Raw genomic sequence first — 19,010 nt, forward strand, 5'->3', positions numbered from 1 at the left:
TATCTCTGAATATGACAGTATTTGGAGATGGGGTCTCTAAAGAGGTAAATAAGGTTAAACGACTTTATTAGGGTGGGCCCTAATCCAATTCAGCCAGTGTCCTTTTAAGAAGAGGCAATTGAGACAGACAGGTTCAAAAAGAAAACAGTATGAAGGGCCGGGCGCGGTGGCTCAAGCCTGTAATCCCAGCACTTTGGGAGGCCGAGGCGGGCGGATCACGAGGTCAGGAGATCGAGACCATCCTGGCTAACATGGTGAAACCCTGTCTCTACTAAAAAAAATACAAAACACTAGCCGGGCGAGGTGGCGGGTGCCTGTAGTCCCAGCTACTCGGGAGGCTGAGGCAGGAGAATGGCGTAAACCCGGGAGGTGGAGCTTGCAGTGAGCTGAGATCCGGCCACTGCACCCCAGCCTGGGCGACAGAGCGAGACTCTGTCTCAAAAAAAAAAAGAAAAGAAAACGGTATGAAGATACCGGGAAAAGACTGCCATACACAAGCCAAGGAGAGAGGCCTCAGAAAAATAATCTAATGACACCTTGATCTCAGACTTCCAACCGACAGAACTGTGACAAGTTTCTGTTGTTTAAGCCACCTGGTCTGCGGTATTTTGTTATGAGAGTCCTAGCAAACTAATATAGATAATTATTTAGATTTAAATAAAATGTAACTGGGCGGAACTCCCTCCTGTGATTCAGTATGCAAGCCTTGTTATTGAATAGTTCTTTTCGGTTCATTAGTGGAATTGAGTGAAACAAGGAGACAAAGTAAGATAGGGTGAAATATGGTGAGCCTTAGAAGCAGCCCTATTATCTCAAATAAAAATGTATCTCCTACAAGCTTGTCCATTCCAAACCGAATGGCAGTTATTGCTCTAATTAAATCTTTCCCCAAAAAAGCATGTAATGACTTCATGTTTTTGTAGATCTCCACTGTACTTTATTCACCCGTCTTGATACCTTTTTCCTTAACAGCAATTGCTACAATGTGCTGCTCCAAATGGTCCAGCACTAAGTAAAAACTTCACCAGGTTTGTTTCATAGAGGAGGAAAACGAAAACAGAAAAGAAATTCAGTGTTCTTTTAAAAGCACGTGTCTAACAAAACTATTCCTAAAGGCTGGAAATTCCACTTTACAGTGGCGGTAGCCCTATTACATTGCCTCCTTCAGGCAATGTACAGCGGGTAAGACTGAGGCGTTCCGCTTTCCGGAATTAAGAGTCCAAGGGCGGCCAGATGTGGGCAACAAACTGTGGGGTCAGGGTCAGACTGCAACATGGGCAACATGCACACGCTCATGAAACCGGGTGTCCCCTAGGCTCATCGGGTCTAACCTTCTTTATTTATTATTATTATTTTTTTTTTTTTTTTTGAGATGGAAACTCGCTCTGTCGCCCAGGCTAGAATGCAGTGACGCGATAGGAGCTCACCATAACCTCCGCCTCCCGGGCTCAAGCGATTCTCCCACCTCAACCTCCGGAGTAGCCGGGACTACAGGCGTTCACCACCACACCCGGCTAATTTTTGTGTTTTTAGTAGAAACGGGGTTTCGCCATATTGGCCTGGCTGGTCTCCAACTCCTGACCTCAAGTGATCCGCCGGCCTCGGCCTCCCAAAGTTCTGGAATCACAGACGTGAGCCACCGCGTTCGGCCCCTTTTTCTAACATTGTCTAAAGTAAGTATCCTAAACAGGAAACACCAAAAGATCCCCTCGCTTCCGTGACCTACGCGGGTAAGCGCCATGATTTTTCGCTATCGCGAGAACCTTTTGGCTCTCGTATGTGCGCACGCGTCTGGATCCGGAGCCAGGTGACCCGCTCAGACGTGGACGACGGGCGGGGGAGAAGGAGCCCGGGAGGAGGTGGCCGACGGAACAGGTGGAGCCGCGGCGAGGCTGGGCGGGGCGGAGAGTGAAACAACATAGGCTCCGCCCCTCGCGGTGCTTCCCCCGGAATAGCGTCATCAGTTCTATAAGAGAGCGTGTGCCGAAGGCCTCGGCCTTTCATATTCGGGAAGCGTCGGGATTAGTTGAAGGTACTTAGTTGTCTTTCGTACGTTAAAATGGTAATTGGGCCGAAACTTACTGCCTTACCTAAAAGGCAGCGCAGTCGGGATATTGGTAGGTCGGGGGGCAGCTTCGCAAACCCTTAAGTTTACAAGCATGCGCGGACTTGAGTGCTCATTAGGTCGCGGGGCGGCCACGTGCAGCCCTGGACCCTGAACCCCGGCGTGCGTGAGCCGTGGGCCCTCGGGGAAAGGTTCCGGGCACCTGGGGACTCCGGTGAAGCTTGTTTCGCTGTTGGTGTCATGTGGCCATCTTGATTCTACTCTGTCGCTCTTGAGCCATAGCACCCTGAGAACCGTCAGTTTGAGCCAGATGGTGAGTAATAACCTGTAGCAGTTTGCTTGCTGGTTAATTCTGGATTGTGAATCTCCATGTATCTTTGGGACCTGTCAGCTGTGGCAGTCTCCCTTCCTAGCCATGGAAGAGCATATTCTTGTTTATTGGCAAAGCTGTCACCATTTAATTGGTATCAGATTCTGACTTGCACAAGTAACATTATTCACTGTTAAAAACCTGGAGGGTGCCGGATTATTGGGCAAACTTTTCTAAACCGTTGTTCAAATGTTTCTAGGAAGCTGAGCTGAACACATGACGATGGATGATGGAAACAGAAGGTACATTTCTTTTTCCATATTCCTGAGTTAATCTGAAACGCCTTAGCGCCAGGACGTTGGAAAGCTAAAGCTGGCCCGTTTTGCTGGCTTTTGTAGTTTAAGAGTTGCCAGCCAGCTGAATTAGCTGATAAGATCTCAGAACAGTGAGGTAAGTACACAGCTCGGAGTTTTATAATGTTTTTTTTTTTTTCTCTTGCAGACTATCAAGAAATCCAAACTGGTAATGGGCGAAGTCTGTTCAGCATCCGGCAATGGATTTATCTTAGTTGGGGAAACGGGTGTTCCGAATAATGTTCTGGAAGTTATCAGGATACCTATTTTCAATATAGGACTGAATTTTTTAAAGTAATACTTAAGATGGTCCCTGATAATTAAATAAAATGCTTAATTCATGTGGCTACTCATTGTTCTTTGAGTGATTAATAGACGGAAAGGTAGTTAATAGTGAGCAGAATACCTCCTGTTTAATGTTACACGTTCATGTGGAAGTAGTGTGAATGAGTACAGTTCTAAGGTTATTGCAGCCTTTGTGAAAAATGTAAAATATAAAAATTACCAGGTTACCCCCAAGGGAGAGAGCAGTCTTTTTAAACCATACAAAAATTTAAGGCAGCTATACAAGGTGAAAAATTATGTACTTTATTTACAGATATGCACAGAACACGTGTATCTTTCAAGTCACAAGACAGTTATAGTAAAAGCCTGTTACATGAACCATGTATTCTTCAGGATTGAGCAAATTGCAGGCTGTTTGCTGCCTTTTAGGTTTGCCAGTCCCTGATCTACTTGAAACATTGATGTTGCTTGCTCCAGCACTGTAGTTTAATTATAAGGGCAGCCCGTGAGAAAGTTTCAATAGACATTTTTCTCACCTATATTGCACGTTTTTCTGAAGCCCTTGTGCAAGTGTGGGTGCCGTGTGTGCCATATGTAGCTCTATTTACATATAAACGCTGCTTTAAAAGTTTATCAAAATCATGAGTTTTTACAAAAGTTTTTAATGCTCTTCTGCATTATATGCAGCATTTCAAATCTGCAAAATTAGTAAAACTATAAAGCACCTTTAGATTTGCACCAGTTATTACTGAAATGGGGATTTGTGGAAAGGATGTAATTTGATGTAGAAGGGTAAAGTCCTTTAATGACTGGCATTCAAGAGGATTACTTAAAACCATCCGAAAGTTCGTGCTAACCTTTTACCTATATTTATGCTACTTGGGACCTGGGGAAGGATCTATGACATTGAAGTATCTTGAATGTGCTTTTTAAATTTGAGCATTACTGCTAAGAATGTTCTGTAAAGGTGCATAGTTAAGCAGCTGTCCCTTAACTCAGAAATAGCCATAGAGAAACCAGTCCTTTAGGTGGGAAAACCATGGGGAAAAAATCCAGCATTGGGACTCCTTTTTGTGGAGTTTGGAATCAGTGTTTCACCAACTGGACTCACTTTGAGGCAAGCCTGTTTTCAACACAAGGGCTGCTACTGTAAGATCCTACTGGCCTTTTGCAACTTGTCAGTGATGTTCAAAGCTGCCGAATGCGGTCCCTGGCATATGTTATAACTGCTGTATGCATTAAAACAATTGAAAAGTTACTTAGAACTTTTCAATGTATAGGCCAGGAAAGCATTTTGACTAGTATATTTTAAGATTGAATTGTATCAGGTTGGTCTCGGGGAAACCTGCAGGTATGAGTCAGTTACAGGGAAGTGTCAGTAGGTGGCACTCTTACATCATGGTCGGGGAACGTGGACTATGATGCTAACTAAGGAAGAGTTAACATTTAATTCTAAGTTAAATCTGAAGTGCTTGTTAAAAGCAAATATAGTAGATACGTTAATGTGTTGGATAAACTAGGTTGTATGTCCAACTGGCATTTTGTTACCAGAAATCCTTTCAAATCTTGCTAGTTTATACACTGCAGGTAGAAAGTATTTTTATCTTATGGTTTCTGAAGCACTTGGTACTCAACAAGGATACTTGTTTCCAAATATCAGATCACTTTGAGAATATATTGTGACAGGCAAATGTCCTTGAGACTTACTACTCCTATTCAGGCCTAAAAGTTAGTAGTGGAATTCCTTAACCATTGATTTCCTCACTTGGCAAAGGCTACAGAGAAGATGATTTCCTGTCAAGTATTTTGAAAAGATCTAAGCATAAATATGCCACTCTTATGAGTGTAGTAAAGGGTAACGCATTTATGTCAGATGTGGGTATTTAATATGAATTCAGACACCACTGATTAAATTATAAGGGGTTCTCAATTCAGTTGTAAAAATTACCTTTTGTGAAATCAACATAGAATGATTCTGAGAAACAGGGAGAGATTAGGCTTAGAATAAGTCATTCCAGTGAAAGGAGGATAGACAACAAAGTTCATTTAAGGATTGTCACTTCCACTACACTGAGGTCTCTGAAAATGTTCACAAATTCTCAAAAGCAACAGGGGGTGCACAATTTTTTACCACAACACAAAGCAAAAACGTGGATCTCCCCATTTGTTGTCATCTCTGCTGAGTGCTAATAGTGGGGATTCAAAGTTTTCCATCTGTTTAAATACTGCTTTGAAGTTTCCATGAAGAATTACAGTTTGGTGACACTTTTTATCCAAGGTACAAAGGCTGAGACTTTGGTATAAACACCAGGAGAATCCTTGACTCCACAGCCATACCCCCAGGAGGTCACCCCATACACCGCCCAGCTCTCTCCGGGCCGTTCACACATGAGTGGTCCTCCGCTGTCTCCCTGGCAGCTGTCCACGCGTTTGTGTTCATGGAGGTTTCCAGCACAGAGCATTCTCCCTGTAAACCGACCCTTGTAACGTTCTTCACAAAACCTCTTAGGAAGTAAGGGAATGGCTGCTTGTTGTAGTGTTCTTGAATAGGCTCGTCCTACTCAGACCAAACATCTGATTAGTGGCATTCCGGATAACCATCACAACATTTAACAGTTACCGAGCATGTAATAGTCATGAAAATAATATCCCTGTTGTGGCATTAGTGTAGTTTAAAATGAGCAATGACTGGTATTTTTAATGTTGACACAATCTTAACCTTTACAAATTTACTTCTCAGTACTGAATTGTCTGAGGAATAATGAATAACATCTATGGATCTGTAGAGTAAGGTGACCTAAAGAAAGCACATTTGTGCAGGCATTCATATTTGAATTCTGTATATCAAAAAGCATAGAATGCATTCATGCTGGTTTCACATTGGCACATCAATTCATGTCTACTTCACTGAATTAAACTGAGTTCTCAGTTTATGCTAGTTCTCATTAGAACCAACAATACCTCCAGAATATAAGTCTCGATTACATGCATGCATTTCACACTAAGCAAAATTTCTCCAAATAAGTGAACCTATTTAAGATCTTACTGCCCATTGCACACCCAAATATATGGATAATACCAGACACAGAAAGGTCCCTGCTTTCTTTTTTGATTGTGCCTTACCTGTGTCACCCCATCCTGTTATGTAACAGTTGGATGCTGTTTTCTGTGGCCTCTCTCTCCAGAATGGTAAACAGGCTGGCAAAACGTGGCTGCTGAATCTGGCACACTGCTCTTCTGGTCCTTGTAATCTAACCAGGGCTATGTCATAATCACTGCTGTTGGGTCGATACTCCCGATGAATCACAATCTGTTGAACTCCAATTTCTTCCTCAAACTCCTCTGGTACCAGAGTATGGTAATCGCCAACCCTAACAGCATAGCTCCTACTGCTGTTGCCATACCTGAGAGGCAGAGAGTACTAATGAGAGATTTGCTTCAGATACTGAAAATTACTGATTGTCAAGAAGGAAGACTAATGAAGATACAAGCCTTTCTTCCAAATCATCAGCCCCTTTTGTAAATTCAACCTTTCTTTCCATTTATCTGACCCACCATTCCTGATCCTCTACTGTGAACCCATTGTCATAACCTCTTGTCTTCATTTCACTGTGTAATCTGTTCTCCAAGAAGGAGCAAATGTGGAGGATGAGTGGAAAATAAAGACTAATCATTAACCTGTCATTTCCCGAATGAAAAGGGATCAAAACTGGAATAGGTCAAAATTATTGTCCTGTGTTTGCCATTTTTGTTGCTCTGTTATTTCCAAGATTGTTAGTTTGTCATGAAGTTCTGTGAGGGCAGAAACTAACTTTGTGTCCATCAAAGTACTTGGTACAGTCCACTTCACTCCTGCAAGGTGGATGTAAACTCCTTCACTTTCCTCTAAAGTGAATGCAAACCCAAACTATACTTTCAGATCAACATATATTCATTCTCTCCTTTCCCCTCTTTTAAATCTTTATTCAGATGTCACCTCAATGAAGACTACTTTGACACCTTCATATTTAAAATTGCAACCCATCTTTCTTTGCCCTCCCATCATTGAACACTCGCAATGTCATTCATCTGCTCTACTTTTCCTCTTTTTTAAGCATCACTTTCTAACAAAACTATCTAGTTTACTATTTATTGCATTTATTCTCCTCCCTGCTTGAGTCAAAGCTATTCCAGCTCAGAGGTATCTTTGTTGTGTTCACTGATTACAACATCTAGAATAGTGTTGTGCCATTAGGAATGCAGAAAATGGTTGATTTAAATTAGTGAATGTGTATTGTTAATGTATACTTTTTTCCATATTCCATTAAAATAGAAACAATATTTACCAGATGGATAGTTCTCAGCCCATTTTTCAGCCATCATACTTTAATTCTGATACTGAACCCACCTAAAGCAGGGTTTCTCAACCTCAGAACCTATTAACATTTTGGACCAGGTAATTCTCTGTTGTGAGGGCTGTCCTGTGCATTATAGTGTGTTTAAAAACATCCCTGGCCCCTATTCACTGGATGCCACTGGTACATGGTACACATACCCTCCATCCCCAGTTATGATTACCAGAAATGTCTCCAGACGTAGTCACATGTTCCCTGTTAAGCAAACTGCCCCCAGTTGAGAACCTCTGACCTAGAATGACACAACCCATCTCCTAGTTACTTCCTCTTTTTCACGGAAGACTAGAGCACCATGCTCATTGCATCCCACTACTTATGACATTCTTATAAGACTTAATTTCCAATAACTTTTCCTTTGTAGTTCCTTGACTTAGTCATCTGCAATGAGTGTATTCTCCACCTCATCTCAGCCATCCACTTACAATGTAAGACCTAGACCTTGTATTCACCAGATAACCACACACCTCTGAAATCTTGATTTCACACATACCGTATTTCTGCCTTCCGTTTTTACAGCACTAAAATCCTTCAAACCCATTGGACTTCTATCCTTTTGGCCCCAGTATTTTTTCATTTCCATCTTTTATGACTTCCTTTATTATCTGGCTTGGATTCCACCATCTGCCCATTACAACAATCACTCTTGCAAAACTACCCTGCTTGTCTTTTACCTGCCAAAACTCCAGCCCATGTTTCATCAACTCTACCTATTTTGTGCTGGCATCTAACTGTTAAAGGGGGAAAGCATGCATATAACAACTGTCACCTTAATTTTTTTTTTTTTAACCAAAACTTGGGTCTTTTATTGTTTACAAGACCTGTACTTGAATGTGAACTTAGAAGAGTTGGTATTCAGAAGCTTGGCATTTTCTAGTGTCTATTTAAAATAAAACTTCCCACTTCTTTAAAATTACTGGAGGTTATGAGATGCCTCAATATTCTAATATCCTTAAGTAGGGCTCTGACCATCTTATATATATAATTAACTGTCAGTGCTCAAAAACTAAACAGTGCAATAAAGATGATTTGGCTTATACAGCCACCTACTATTGATCTTTAATATTAATAGTTTGTGATTTATTGAGACTCAAATCATCATGTATCTTTAAAGTTCAGAGGCTTTTTAATATATTGTGCCTAAAGTATATGCTCTTATAGCTTCCTTGAAAATTTAAGTAAAATTTAGGATTATTTCACATACTGAAACTGTAAAAAGTGATAGGTATGGAGAGTAATCAAGTACTTATTCTCACTTCTACTTTCTGTGTGCTAATAATACCGCTAGTAAATTCAGTAAATTGTATTAACAGTACATTCACATATTTAAAGTAAAACTCCAAGTGATTTAACACTTTTCCCATAAGAATTATTATAAATACACCCTTGAAAGTACTGCTGAAATGTTGCATTTATCTTTTTAATGGAATTTAAGAAATTATCTAGAGCTGTAGTGTCCGATATGGTAGCCACTAGCTAACTGTGGTTATTGCAGCACTTGAAATATGGTTAGTCTGAATTAAGATGTGCTGAAAGTACAACAGAATTTTGAATACTTAGTATGAAAAAAATACTAAAATATTGTCCCTATAGATAATAAGAATATTAAATATCTCCATTTTTCTATTAGTTACATTTTGCAATGATAATATTTGAGATATACTAGGTTAAATATATTATTTAAAATAATTTGACCTGTTTGAGTTTTTATCTTTTTTATCTTTTTTTTTTTCTTTGAGACAGGAATTCACTGTTTTAAGTCTTATTGCAACAATATTTTCCATTCTGTAAGAAACAGCTGTGACGCTTGGCTAAAATAATCTTTGCAGCTAAACTGGCTGTTTAAATCTATTCTGCAATATCTATACAAATTGAGTCTTCAACCAGTAAGCAAAGAAACAGGACATTACTACCACAGGTAATTTATTTTAAAAATAATATCAGTGTTAAAAGCCCTGGGCAATCTTGCCTTAATATGTCATTCCATGCCAAGACTATTGCAATAGTCGCCTGAATGGCCTTGCTGCTTCAACTTTTAACTTTTTCAACCCATCCCTCATGCTGCCACCAGAGTGATGTTTCTGCCTGATAATATAACTCCTTCTGAGTACCCTTCAGGGGATCCCCAATCTATGTGAAATTCAAATTCCTTAAATGATACACAAATCCGTCTAAGAACTGGTCCTTGGTCCCCTCTCTGACAGCAGTCTGGCCCCCGTGCTTCTGTCATTTAAACCGTTTGAAGAGTTGTCTTACAAACCTGTCATTATCCAAACTATGTGCAATGTCGTTTCCCTCATCCCCTCTATCCTAATATGGCAAAAACTAGTTTTGTCCTGATCAAGTCAGAGATCTCCTAGGAGGCTCCTCCTAATCCTCTGTTCTCCTGAAAGCTAGCCAATCCTTTTGAACACTCTCAATGCATATGTAACAGTTTCTAGGACTTAATTAAAGGCTCCTCAAGGGCTAGGACCATGTCATGATCACTACTGTATCCTTAGCACCCAGCAAAGTGCTTGGCACAGAGAAAGTGCTTAGTAAATGTATATTGAATGAGTTATTTTGAAAGACATTCATGTCCACATACATACACTCTCATCCCTAACTTACTGAAATTAAAAAGAAATCTTACCAATTACCATATTATAACAAAACTATCAAAACAAGTTTCTATTTCATATAAAAATCCCCATGAAAATCCAATGTTCTTGTTAATGCTGGCTGTTCATCAGAATCACTTATACCCCTTTAAAAAATATAAATGCCCAAGCCATACAATCTCTGAGAATATAAATTAATACAGCTGGTGTAGGATCATAGGTGGTTCAGATACACAGTCAGACTTGGGAATCACTGAACCAAAGACTCAAAAGTGTGGGCATAACTCCTGCCCATACATGCCCAGAATTTCACTGGATGAAGTAAGCATCCTAAGAGATTACTAATAGATACCAAAATGCAAAAAGCATACATGTTCCATACATACACTGTGTTCTTGGATCAAGTAGATTTTGGCAGGTAAACACCAGAATTTGTATGCTCACCAATCAGCAGTTAATATTAAACTGAGAATAAAAATATTTACCTAACAAAAAAGGCAAACAGCACCATGCTTGTCAAAATGAAGTTCTTTGTTAGTTCATATGTATATATGGAATACACACATGTTTTTTATTTTCTTTTTTGAGACAAGGGTTCACTCTGTTGCCCAGGCTGGAGTGCAGTGGTGCGATCATGGCTCACTGCAAGCCTTCATCTCCTAGGCTCAAGCCATCCTCCTGTCTCAGCCACTCAAGCAGCTGGGACCACAAGTGCATGCCACCATGCTCAACTAATTTTCAAAAATTATTTTTTGTAGAGATAGGGTCTCACTATGTTACCTAGGTTGGCCTCAAACTCCTGGGCTCAAGCGATCTGCCTGCCTTGGCCTCCTGAAGTGCTGAGATTATAGGTACTGCACCCCGCCAGTACCTATACTTTTAAAGTTGTCCTAATTTAGGGAAATATACCAGCTAAACCTAAGCATGGAGTCTCACACTCCTTTAATTCCAATTATTCTTAGAATATACTTTGTGCTTAGAATTTGAAGAGCATCTGACACAAGATTGGAATAGTTTTCCAACCAAATTTTTGTCTTCTAGTGTCACCTCTCCTAGTAGGTATGATTATATGCTTTAGGGATAACACTTTAGCTGAAGTGCTCAATATGTGTGTGGACTTCAGAAGTATCTATTATGGTTCTAGGCTTCTCAAGACAACATATAAAGCAATCCACTTTTGCAATATATTTTAAGGTTTTTCTAGTTGAACTTTTGTTATTTTGATAGACTTTATTTTATCCAAAAATGCTCCTAAAACAAACATTTCAGGTTTTGGCTGACACATCATTCAGTTGTTTGCTTTGCTGAAATGCCTTCAACTCCCCCTCAAATAAAAATTGGATGAAATTCCCAGACAAGCTTGAGCAAGAGAGGATCTGAGACACAGCAGTTTATTAAAATCCAATGTCCAAGTTTCTCTGAGACTGAGGCTAAAGTAAACAACAACAACAACAAATTACTAGAATTAAAAGTAGAATTAATTCAGATTGCAGGGTCATATTCTTTGTGTTTGTTCTCTACATGGATTTGTCTCTACAGGAAAACAATATTTTACATCAGGCCATGCACATCTGCTACTACTAAAATCTGTTTTTCCTCTCTCTGGATGAAACTCAAAAAGGAGTTGACTAAAGTTGTTTGTGTAAATGGTTCCAATTGCTTACAGAGAAGTAAACCTCAGTAGAATCTTGCATTAGCCCTTGCACATACACAAATACTATGTGTACTACAGAAATAGTTTTAGCATGATTGGTGATATGTGTATTACCAGAGACTATGTTCCTAAGAGCTCTGCTCTACCATATACTATGTCATGATGAAAAAACATTAGGCACCTGACACACTGTGTTCTTAAAAAGTAAGTCCCATTACCTCTGTGGCTATCTCTCTAATTAGAAATATCTAGTCATTTCTAACAATTTCCACCTACTATTGCATTTGTAGGCAAAAAGTCAATGAGATAAAGTCAGGTAAAGTTATATTCTTGAACAAATCCACTTTGGAGTAAAATTACAGAAATAAGAAAGCCCTTGTCTCAGGTACATTTATTCCTGCAAAATCATGTTTGTTATCAGAATAAGCAATTAAAATAAATTAATATTCAGGAACTTTTGCCTCAGTTATATTGCTGCACCACAATAGACACAGAAGGTCATTTCATGGTACTTGTTACAATCTAGAATAGAAAGTAAAAATTAGCAATTTATATTATATAAGATTCACAAGCCAGCTACAAAAGAACTTAATTTATTGAAGTTTCCACTTAAAATTGCCAACGGGATACTGCATTCCATGTGTATTGCATTAACATTAAGGAAACTGTGAAAAATGAGATAGAAAGCTTTTAAATAGTGATTTACCAACTACTTCTGGTGCGCTTGTTACACTGGCATGGAAATGTGTGAAAGCCGTGAGGGAATAAGAATTGAGTTACGAAAACTTTGCCAGCCTTCAAATAAAGTACCCTTAAAGAGACTACGCCATATGAAATGAGTGTAACTGAGGCTGCTGGTATTATGGCATTAATGTGGTAGAGTGGGATTATGGCATTTTGATCTCATCCTCAACAGGCCATCATTCCTAGATTCTTCTGATACAAAGATTATATAAAAGAGTGACTATGCTATGAAGGCAAGCAAATAAACATAAAAAGTTCTCATCCTGTGTAATAACACAAGTGGTAATAACAATCTATGCCTTATTGTCCACACTAGCCTATATCACTGCAAGAATTAGGTACCAAGGAAGCTCTGATAAACAAGAAATCTTTAGGTGTACAGAAGACCAGTAGTTGATAAAGCAGTGGAAATATCAAAAGAGGGTGAGGGGAAGCTAATTTCAAAATATGAAATCCAGTTTCCCTACCTATAGGCCTTATATTAAACTAAGGTATCTTTCACCTGGCATCTAAAAGGATAGGAACCTCAGAGCCCTACTACATTGCTTCTATATTACAGTCTTTATTTTGCAAATTTCAGTGTTTCTGATGATGAAAGGAGGATTTGTTTTAAGCAAAATCCCTAAATCTTGGAAAACAAAATTTGGAGCTTGTTCTAATCACTAGTAACTAGCTGTGTGCCTTTTAATGAACTTACTTCAATAAAGATGTAAGCTGTAGCCTCCTTAGGCGCTTCAAACAGGAAGTCTATGAAATCCGGCAAAGGTTAAAGACCAAGTCAGAAGGATATATAACACATTTGCAAAGCAGTTTTTTCCCTACTCACATTAAAAGAATCTTGTATTATAGCCAAAGCATATCAAAATGCTGCATATCATAATCTGTTCCTCTGCTCTTTAATCAACTATTTTTATCTTAAACTGTGCAAATAATGAGAAGAAATTCCCAATGACATATGGAAGGAATTATCTGTTCATCTAGGTTTAAAAATATCACCATCCTCTAAACAATCCAACATTCTTAAATATAGTCACTATCTGGCAACTGAGCCACCACTTTCATCATGTAATAATCATTTAGAGTATCTACTATGTGCCAAGTCATACAGTAGACACTTGGTGTATAAACACAAAGGAGACAAGTATTGACTTTAAGCAATAATCTAGACAGAGCAGGCCAAAGGAGAAATAATGACACGTAAACAAATAAATCCAACAATAACAACAACAACCACAAAAAAGAGTCCGTCCAGGGAACCCAAAAGTTAAAGTTTGTAACCTCAAGTGCAACTTTTGAGCAATCTTCCTACTTTAATACTTTAAGCCTTGAACTCGTATGACTGTAACTTTTGGCTGAAATTTGAAAGACAAGAAATCTTGAATAACAGGAAGATAATAGATTATTTTGCTTAAATTCAAAGCCCCAAAATAGGCTTCTTCAAGTTCTTTGCAGTTTTATACCTTATTCTTCTCCATTAGTAAGTGAAATAAAATCATCCTCAGTTCCCTACTTTCACTAATACAGTCTTCAATTCTTGCCTTTAAACTCCAACATAAAAATAGCCAATGTTTGTTTTGAATTTTACTGTTTATAAAATACTTTCAAAGACTTTGCAGATCATTTGTTTCTCACTGTAGAACATTACTATCTTCATTTTACAGATGCAAAATGAAGTAACCTGAGACTCCAAGAGGTTAAATAATTTCCGCAAAGTTAAACAATTAACAATTGGAAGAACTAGAATTGTAACCCTGGTCTTGGTGGCCAGATCCAAGTCTCCTTCTGTTGCATTGTACCAGGCTCTACTGATTTCTTTTTTTTTTTTTTTTTTTTTTTTTTTTTGAGACGGAGTCTTGCTCTGTCGCCCAGGCTGGAGTGCAGTGGCCAGATCTCAGCTCACTGCAAGCTCCGCTTCCCGGGTTTACGCCATTCTCCTGCCTCAGCCTCCCGAGTAGCTGGGACTACAGGCGCCCGCCACCTCGCCGGGCTAGATTTTTGTATTTTTTAGTAGAGACGGGGTTTCACTGGGTTAGCCAGGATGGTCTCGATCTCCTGACCTTGTGATCCGCCCGTCTCGGCCTCCCAAAGTGCTGGGATTACAGGCTTGAGCCCCCGCGCCCGGTCTAGGCTCTACTGATTTCTAACAGCCTCTCTACCTTCACTCCCTCCTTTCCTTTTTGCCTATTTCTATTATTACAATAATCTTACAACTAGTCTGCCTCCAGTATAAAAGTATAAAATTAGGTCCCTTCCTCACAGTCCCTCCAGTTCCTGCTTAAATCATTTGGTAACACAGACCAATTTGCCAGAAAAAGGCATATAAGTACAAACATATACAAAGATTTTTTAACATAATGTCAAGCCCATTCCCAGATGCCTCCCTAGATTAATAACTTTGCCTTCCCCCCTCAGATATATGACATAAATCTCCAAATGACTCATCTCCTAAAACTCTTCCTTGATCATCTTTCAAGGCTCAAAACTTTAGTGGTTTCCCACTGCCTAGTAAATGAAAGAGAAATCCATAACCCTGACATCCCAGGCTATTCTTGTCTCTCTCTTCTAAGTTCACTAACAAACCGCAGATCCTGCATTCTAGGTGATAATTGTTATCCTTCAAACATAGCTTTTGCTTTCTCACCACGGTACTCTAAACATTGCATCTTATCTACCACCAGCCTCTACCTACACATGAACCCAACCTCTCTCTGCTTAAACAGACTCCATAATAGAACTCACTTTTCCTCCCACACATAGCCCATTCCATCTTTGAACTGTCCTAGTGTCAAAGAAATACAAAATAAACAACAGAAAACTCTTTTTTGTGTCAAAACAAAAATTATCTTATCTCCCTTTAACATTTGTGATATCTGAAGCAAAAGGCAACAAACCTAATCCAGTCCCACACAATCTTTCCTTTCTGCTTGCCCTTCTTAGAGCACTATGTCCTTTTCTCATCATGTGGCATGCAGAACTGAGCACAGTTCTCTCTGTTTTATGGAGACAGTGCTTTTCTCCCTGACAGTCACTTGAGCACAGAAAGACAGAATAGCAAGGTTCTTCACTGCTTTGTCTGGACACCGTTCGTCAGTGCTACACAAGACTGAATTAATTTCATGGGCAACCACATTGTATTGCTGAGTCTTATTAAAGTTGCAGGACACTAAAACCAGTGAGTTTTTCACTTGTGCTGTATTTCAGCCAAATTTCCTGGAACTAAAGGCAGCATTTTATTTCATCCTTATTCCATATTGCTTGTTAGAATCAGTCTATCAAGATATTTTGCCAGGTGAGGAGAGGAAACTTAGAGGACCAGTCAATAAGTGCAGCAAACCACGATGACACGTGTATACCTATGTAACGAACTTGCACGTTCTGTACATGTATTCTGGCTTTTTTTTTTTTTAGAAGACATTTTAAAAAATTGGTGTTCCCATATAAGAAAAAAAAGAGATATTTTGCCATCATGATCCTACCTTCTAACATATTACTTGTCCCTCCCCTTCTTCTGGCACCCAAAAATGTAATCAATTTACCATCATTTTTTTTTTTATCAGTTTAGCAATGAATATGTTGAACACGACAAAGATAATTGTCTGGTAATTCCACTTATTCTTCCCCATCATCATTCTTCAACTATCTCTCCTCTAAGCAAGTGGGTCTTAACCTAAGCAACTCCTGGGTCTCATCTCCAAAGATTCAGCAAATTTAGAGCAGGGGCTCAGGAACCTGGAATATTAACAAGCTAAATGGATCTAACGTTGTAAAAATACCTCACTTTAAAAATGGTGCCTTAACTTTTTCTGGTTGTATCAGCAAAGTCAACATCTCCTTCCTCTGAGTTCCTACAACTACATAATAAACTCTGTAACAGGAAAGATTCTATCTGACTTGTTCGCCACTGTATCTCTAGTACATAGCATGTACCTGAGAATAGTAAGTGCTCAGTAATTATTTGTTAAGTGAATGAATTAATATGATTTTTATTGTTTATGCCACTCAGGTAACACAGGAATGTGTTAAACCCACTAGTAAACAGGTGGACTCTGAAGCTCAATTATATACCCAAATGGCCACTGTTATGTAAAATACAGGTTTGGTGAGGCTGGGAAGGCAAGGCGGGCAGATCACTTGAGGTCAGGAGTACAAGACCAGCCTGGCCAATGTGGTGAAACCCCATCTCTACTAAAAATACAAGAATTAGCCGGGCATGATGACACTCACCTGTAATCCTAGCTACTGAAGAGGCTAAGGCAGAAGAATCACTTAAGCCTGTGGGGGTGAAGGCTGCAGTAAGCCAAGATCGTGCCATTGCACTCCCGCTGGGGCAACAAAATGAGACTCCGTCTCAAAACAAAAAATAATAATAATAATAATAAATAAATAAATAAAATACATATTCTCTGTAGCACCTTGAATGTGGAAGATTACTGCACAAATATTTACTGAAGTACAAAAATGGAAGAAAATAGAGATCCTAGGAACAAGGATATATGAGAATTTGGCATATGGCAGACAGCATAATCAGTGGATAAAGACTAGAATATTTAGTAAAAAATGCTAAGAAAACTATCCATAAAGAAAAGTATAAGATTAGGTCCTTTCTTCATACCGTATACTATAAACAAAAATAAACTGGAAAAATTAAAATTCTAAATATTAAAAGCAAAACTATAAATGTTTTTAGGAAAAAAAATAAGAGAATAAGGGCAAAGCAAAGATTTTTTAAATAAGAAATACAAAGCTTTTGTAAAACTTTTAAGAAAATTATGACATTTTTAAATATATTAAGATAGTTTTGTAAGAAAAAGACCATAAACAAGTAAAAGGACATGGTCCAGACTAGGAAAAATTACTTGTAACACCTAACAACAAAGACTTAGCACACAAAACATATCCAAAAATTTAAAAAATCAATTACAAATAGACAAATAGCCCAATACAAAAACAGGTGAAGTATATGAACAAAGCATTCATGAAAGAGGAAGACACTGGTCAGGGAAATACAATTAAAAAGAAACCCTAAAACTTTGTGATTGGCAAAAAATTTAAAATTTTGATAATCAAGTTTAGCTGGAGTTGTGCGGAAAAAGGAACTTACACATTGCTGGGTTATAAACTGACACAACTTCTTCAAAGGATAAATTGGTAGGGCTTGACAAATTGATGGGAATCCATATTCTAGGACCCAGAAAAATGTCCCTATGTGCACACATCCAGTGAGACTGGTACCTGGTTGTTTATTGCAACATTGTTTTCTATCAATGAAAGAATGGAAAGCAGCTAACTACACAGCAACAGGGGAATAAATAAACTGGTTCAATCTTTCAATAGCAGTTAAAATTCATACGGCAGTTAAAGTGAATGAACAAATCTGTCTGGATGGATTACAAGTATATAATGAAGCAAAGGTATGTACCATATGATATCACATAAGAAAAAATAGAAAAATTTCTGCTTGCAAAAATGTTTCAACAATATGGTACACATTTTTTTAAAACTTCATTGTGACAATGTTCAAAACACAAAATTAAAATAATATAATGAAACTGTACTCAACACATTGCTTTAATAATTATCAATATTTTGACAAGCATTGGTATACATATTTAAATACCAAAATTAATGCTGAGGACAGGGCCATTAACCAAGGCCCACAAAACAGCACTTAACAAAGAGAAAGGAGAGCCGGTTCTACTGCAGGATCTGCCACCATGAGCTCTGTGACTCTGGTGACTCTGCGTGACCTCTCCTCTGAACTGGGAAGACTTCAGAAAGGACTGATAAAATGTTTGGGACAAGATGAAATAATCAGGACTAAACTATAAGAAACCAAGAATGAAACAGATGCAACCTTTCTCAAAGGTACAAGACACCAAGACTCAAAGGATCAAAAACACTACAACTGCATTCCCTACTCCTTATCATTTATAACTAAATAATCTGAGGTCTCTTCTACCTCTACAAAGATATAATTTCAGCCTCAGATACGTTCTTGGGGGGAGCACTGACATTGCTGCCTCCTCTCCAAAAACCCCTCTTCTTCTATTCTCCCTAAATCTGGAATTTGCTGTAACACCAGGGTAGCAAGTGGCTTTCTAAGCGCTCTCTTTGCTCTTTGTGTCACTCCCTCATTCTACAGGGCTGCTGGCACAAGCAGAAGAAGGCTCATAGCCTGGCTCTGACACCTTGGTGCTGTAGAGCATGAGGGGATTGGAATAACTGATGAATAGAAGCTACACTGGGTTGTTTGGGAAGATGGACACATACCTCTTGAAACAATGTGCTGCTGTAAGGACCCAGCAGCTACTCAGGAGCGTAGCCCCGCAGAGGAGCCTGCCATCTCCATGGGACGACTTCAGCCGGAGGGAAACCTGCCAAGGCCAACCACCCCTAAGAAGAAAATGAGCTACACATCAACGTCAGTAAAAGTCAAAAAAGCAAAGGAAAGCACTGGTTAAAGCAATGGCTTTAATAACTTTAATACCTTGCAGGCAGGGGAAAAGGAAAGCAAAAGGGACTCCAGGATACAATCCCTTCCTACTTTAAGAAGGAGACCCCACAGCTCTGAGCAGGCCCAGCATCAGCAACTCTGGAGATTTGCTTAT

At 39.0% G+C, this 19,010-nt stretch overlaps 1 protein-coding gene, 1 long non-coding RNA gene and 1 other non-coding gene across 3 annotated transcripts in view; 2 read left to right on the forward strand and 1 right to left on the reverse strand.

The window, feature by feature from the left end:
* Positions 1-1,953: 1,953 nt before the first annotated feature.
* LOC111547914 lies at positions 1,954-3,077 on the forward strand. The gene is made up of 3 exons (XR_002733268.1): positions 1,954-2,378; positions 2,635-2,677; positions 2,877-3,077. It is a non-coding gene; the product is annotated as an uncharacterized LOC111547914 (long non-coding RNA).
* On the forward strand, positions 2,431-2,561 carry LOC111547945. The gene has a single exon (XR_002733275.1). It is a non-coding gene; the product is annotated as a small nucleolar RNA SNORA24 (small nucleolar RNA).
* A 1,514-nt stretch (positions 3,078-4,591) lies between the features above and the next one.
* The window catches only part of PRSS12 (serine protease 12), a 79,961-nt gene continuing 65,542 nt past the window's right edge, over positions 4,592-19,010 (reverse strand). The window contains exons 11-13 of the mRNA XM_023219903.1: positions 18,673-18,795; positions 6,137-6,417; positions 4,592-5,570 (exon numbers count right to left, since the gene is read on the reverse strand). Coding sequence (XP_023075671.1) covers positions 5,263-5,570; positions 6,137-6,417; positions 18,673-18,795 — 712 coding nt within the window. The 3' untranslated portion in view covers positions 4,592-5,262. The remainder of the gene's footprint in view (positions 5,571-6,136; positions 6,418-18,672; positions 18,796-19,010) is intronic.

The sequence above is a fragment of the Piliocolobus tephrosceles genome, chromosome 3 (assembly GCF_002776525.5).
Source record: "Piliocolobus tephrosceles isolate RC106 chromosome 3, ASM277652v3, whole genome shotgun sequence".
NCBI classification, from domain to species: Eukaryota; Metazoa; Chordata; class Mammalia; order Primates; family Cercopithecidae; genus Piliocolobus; species Piliocolobus tephrosceles.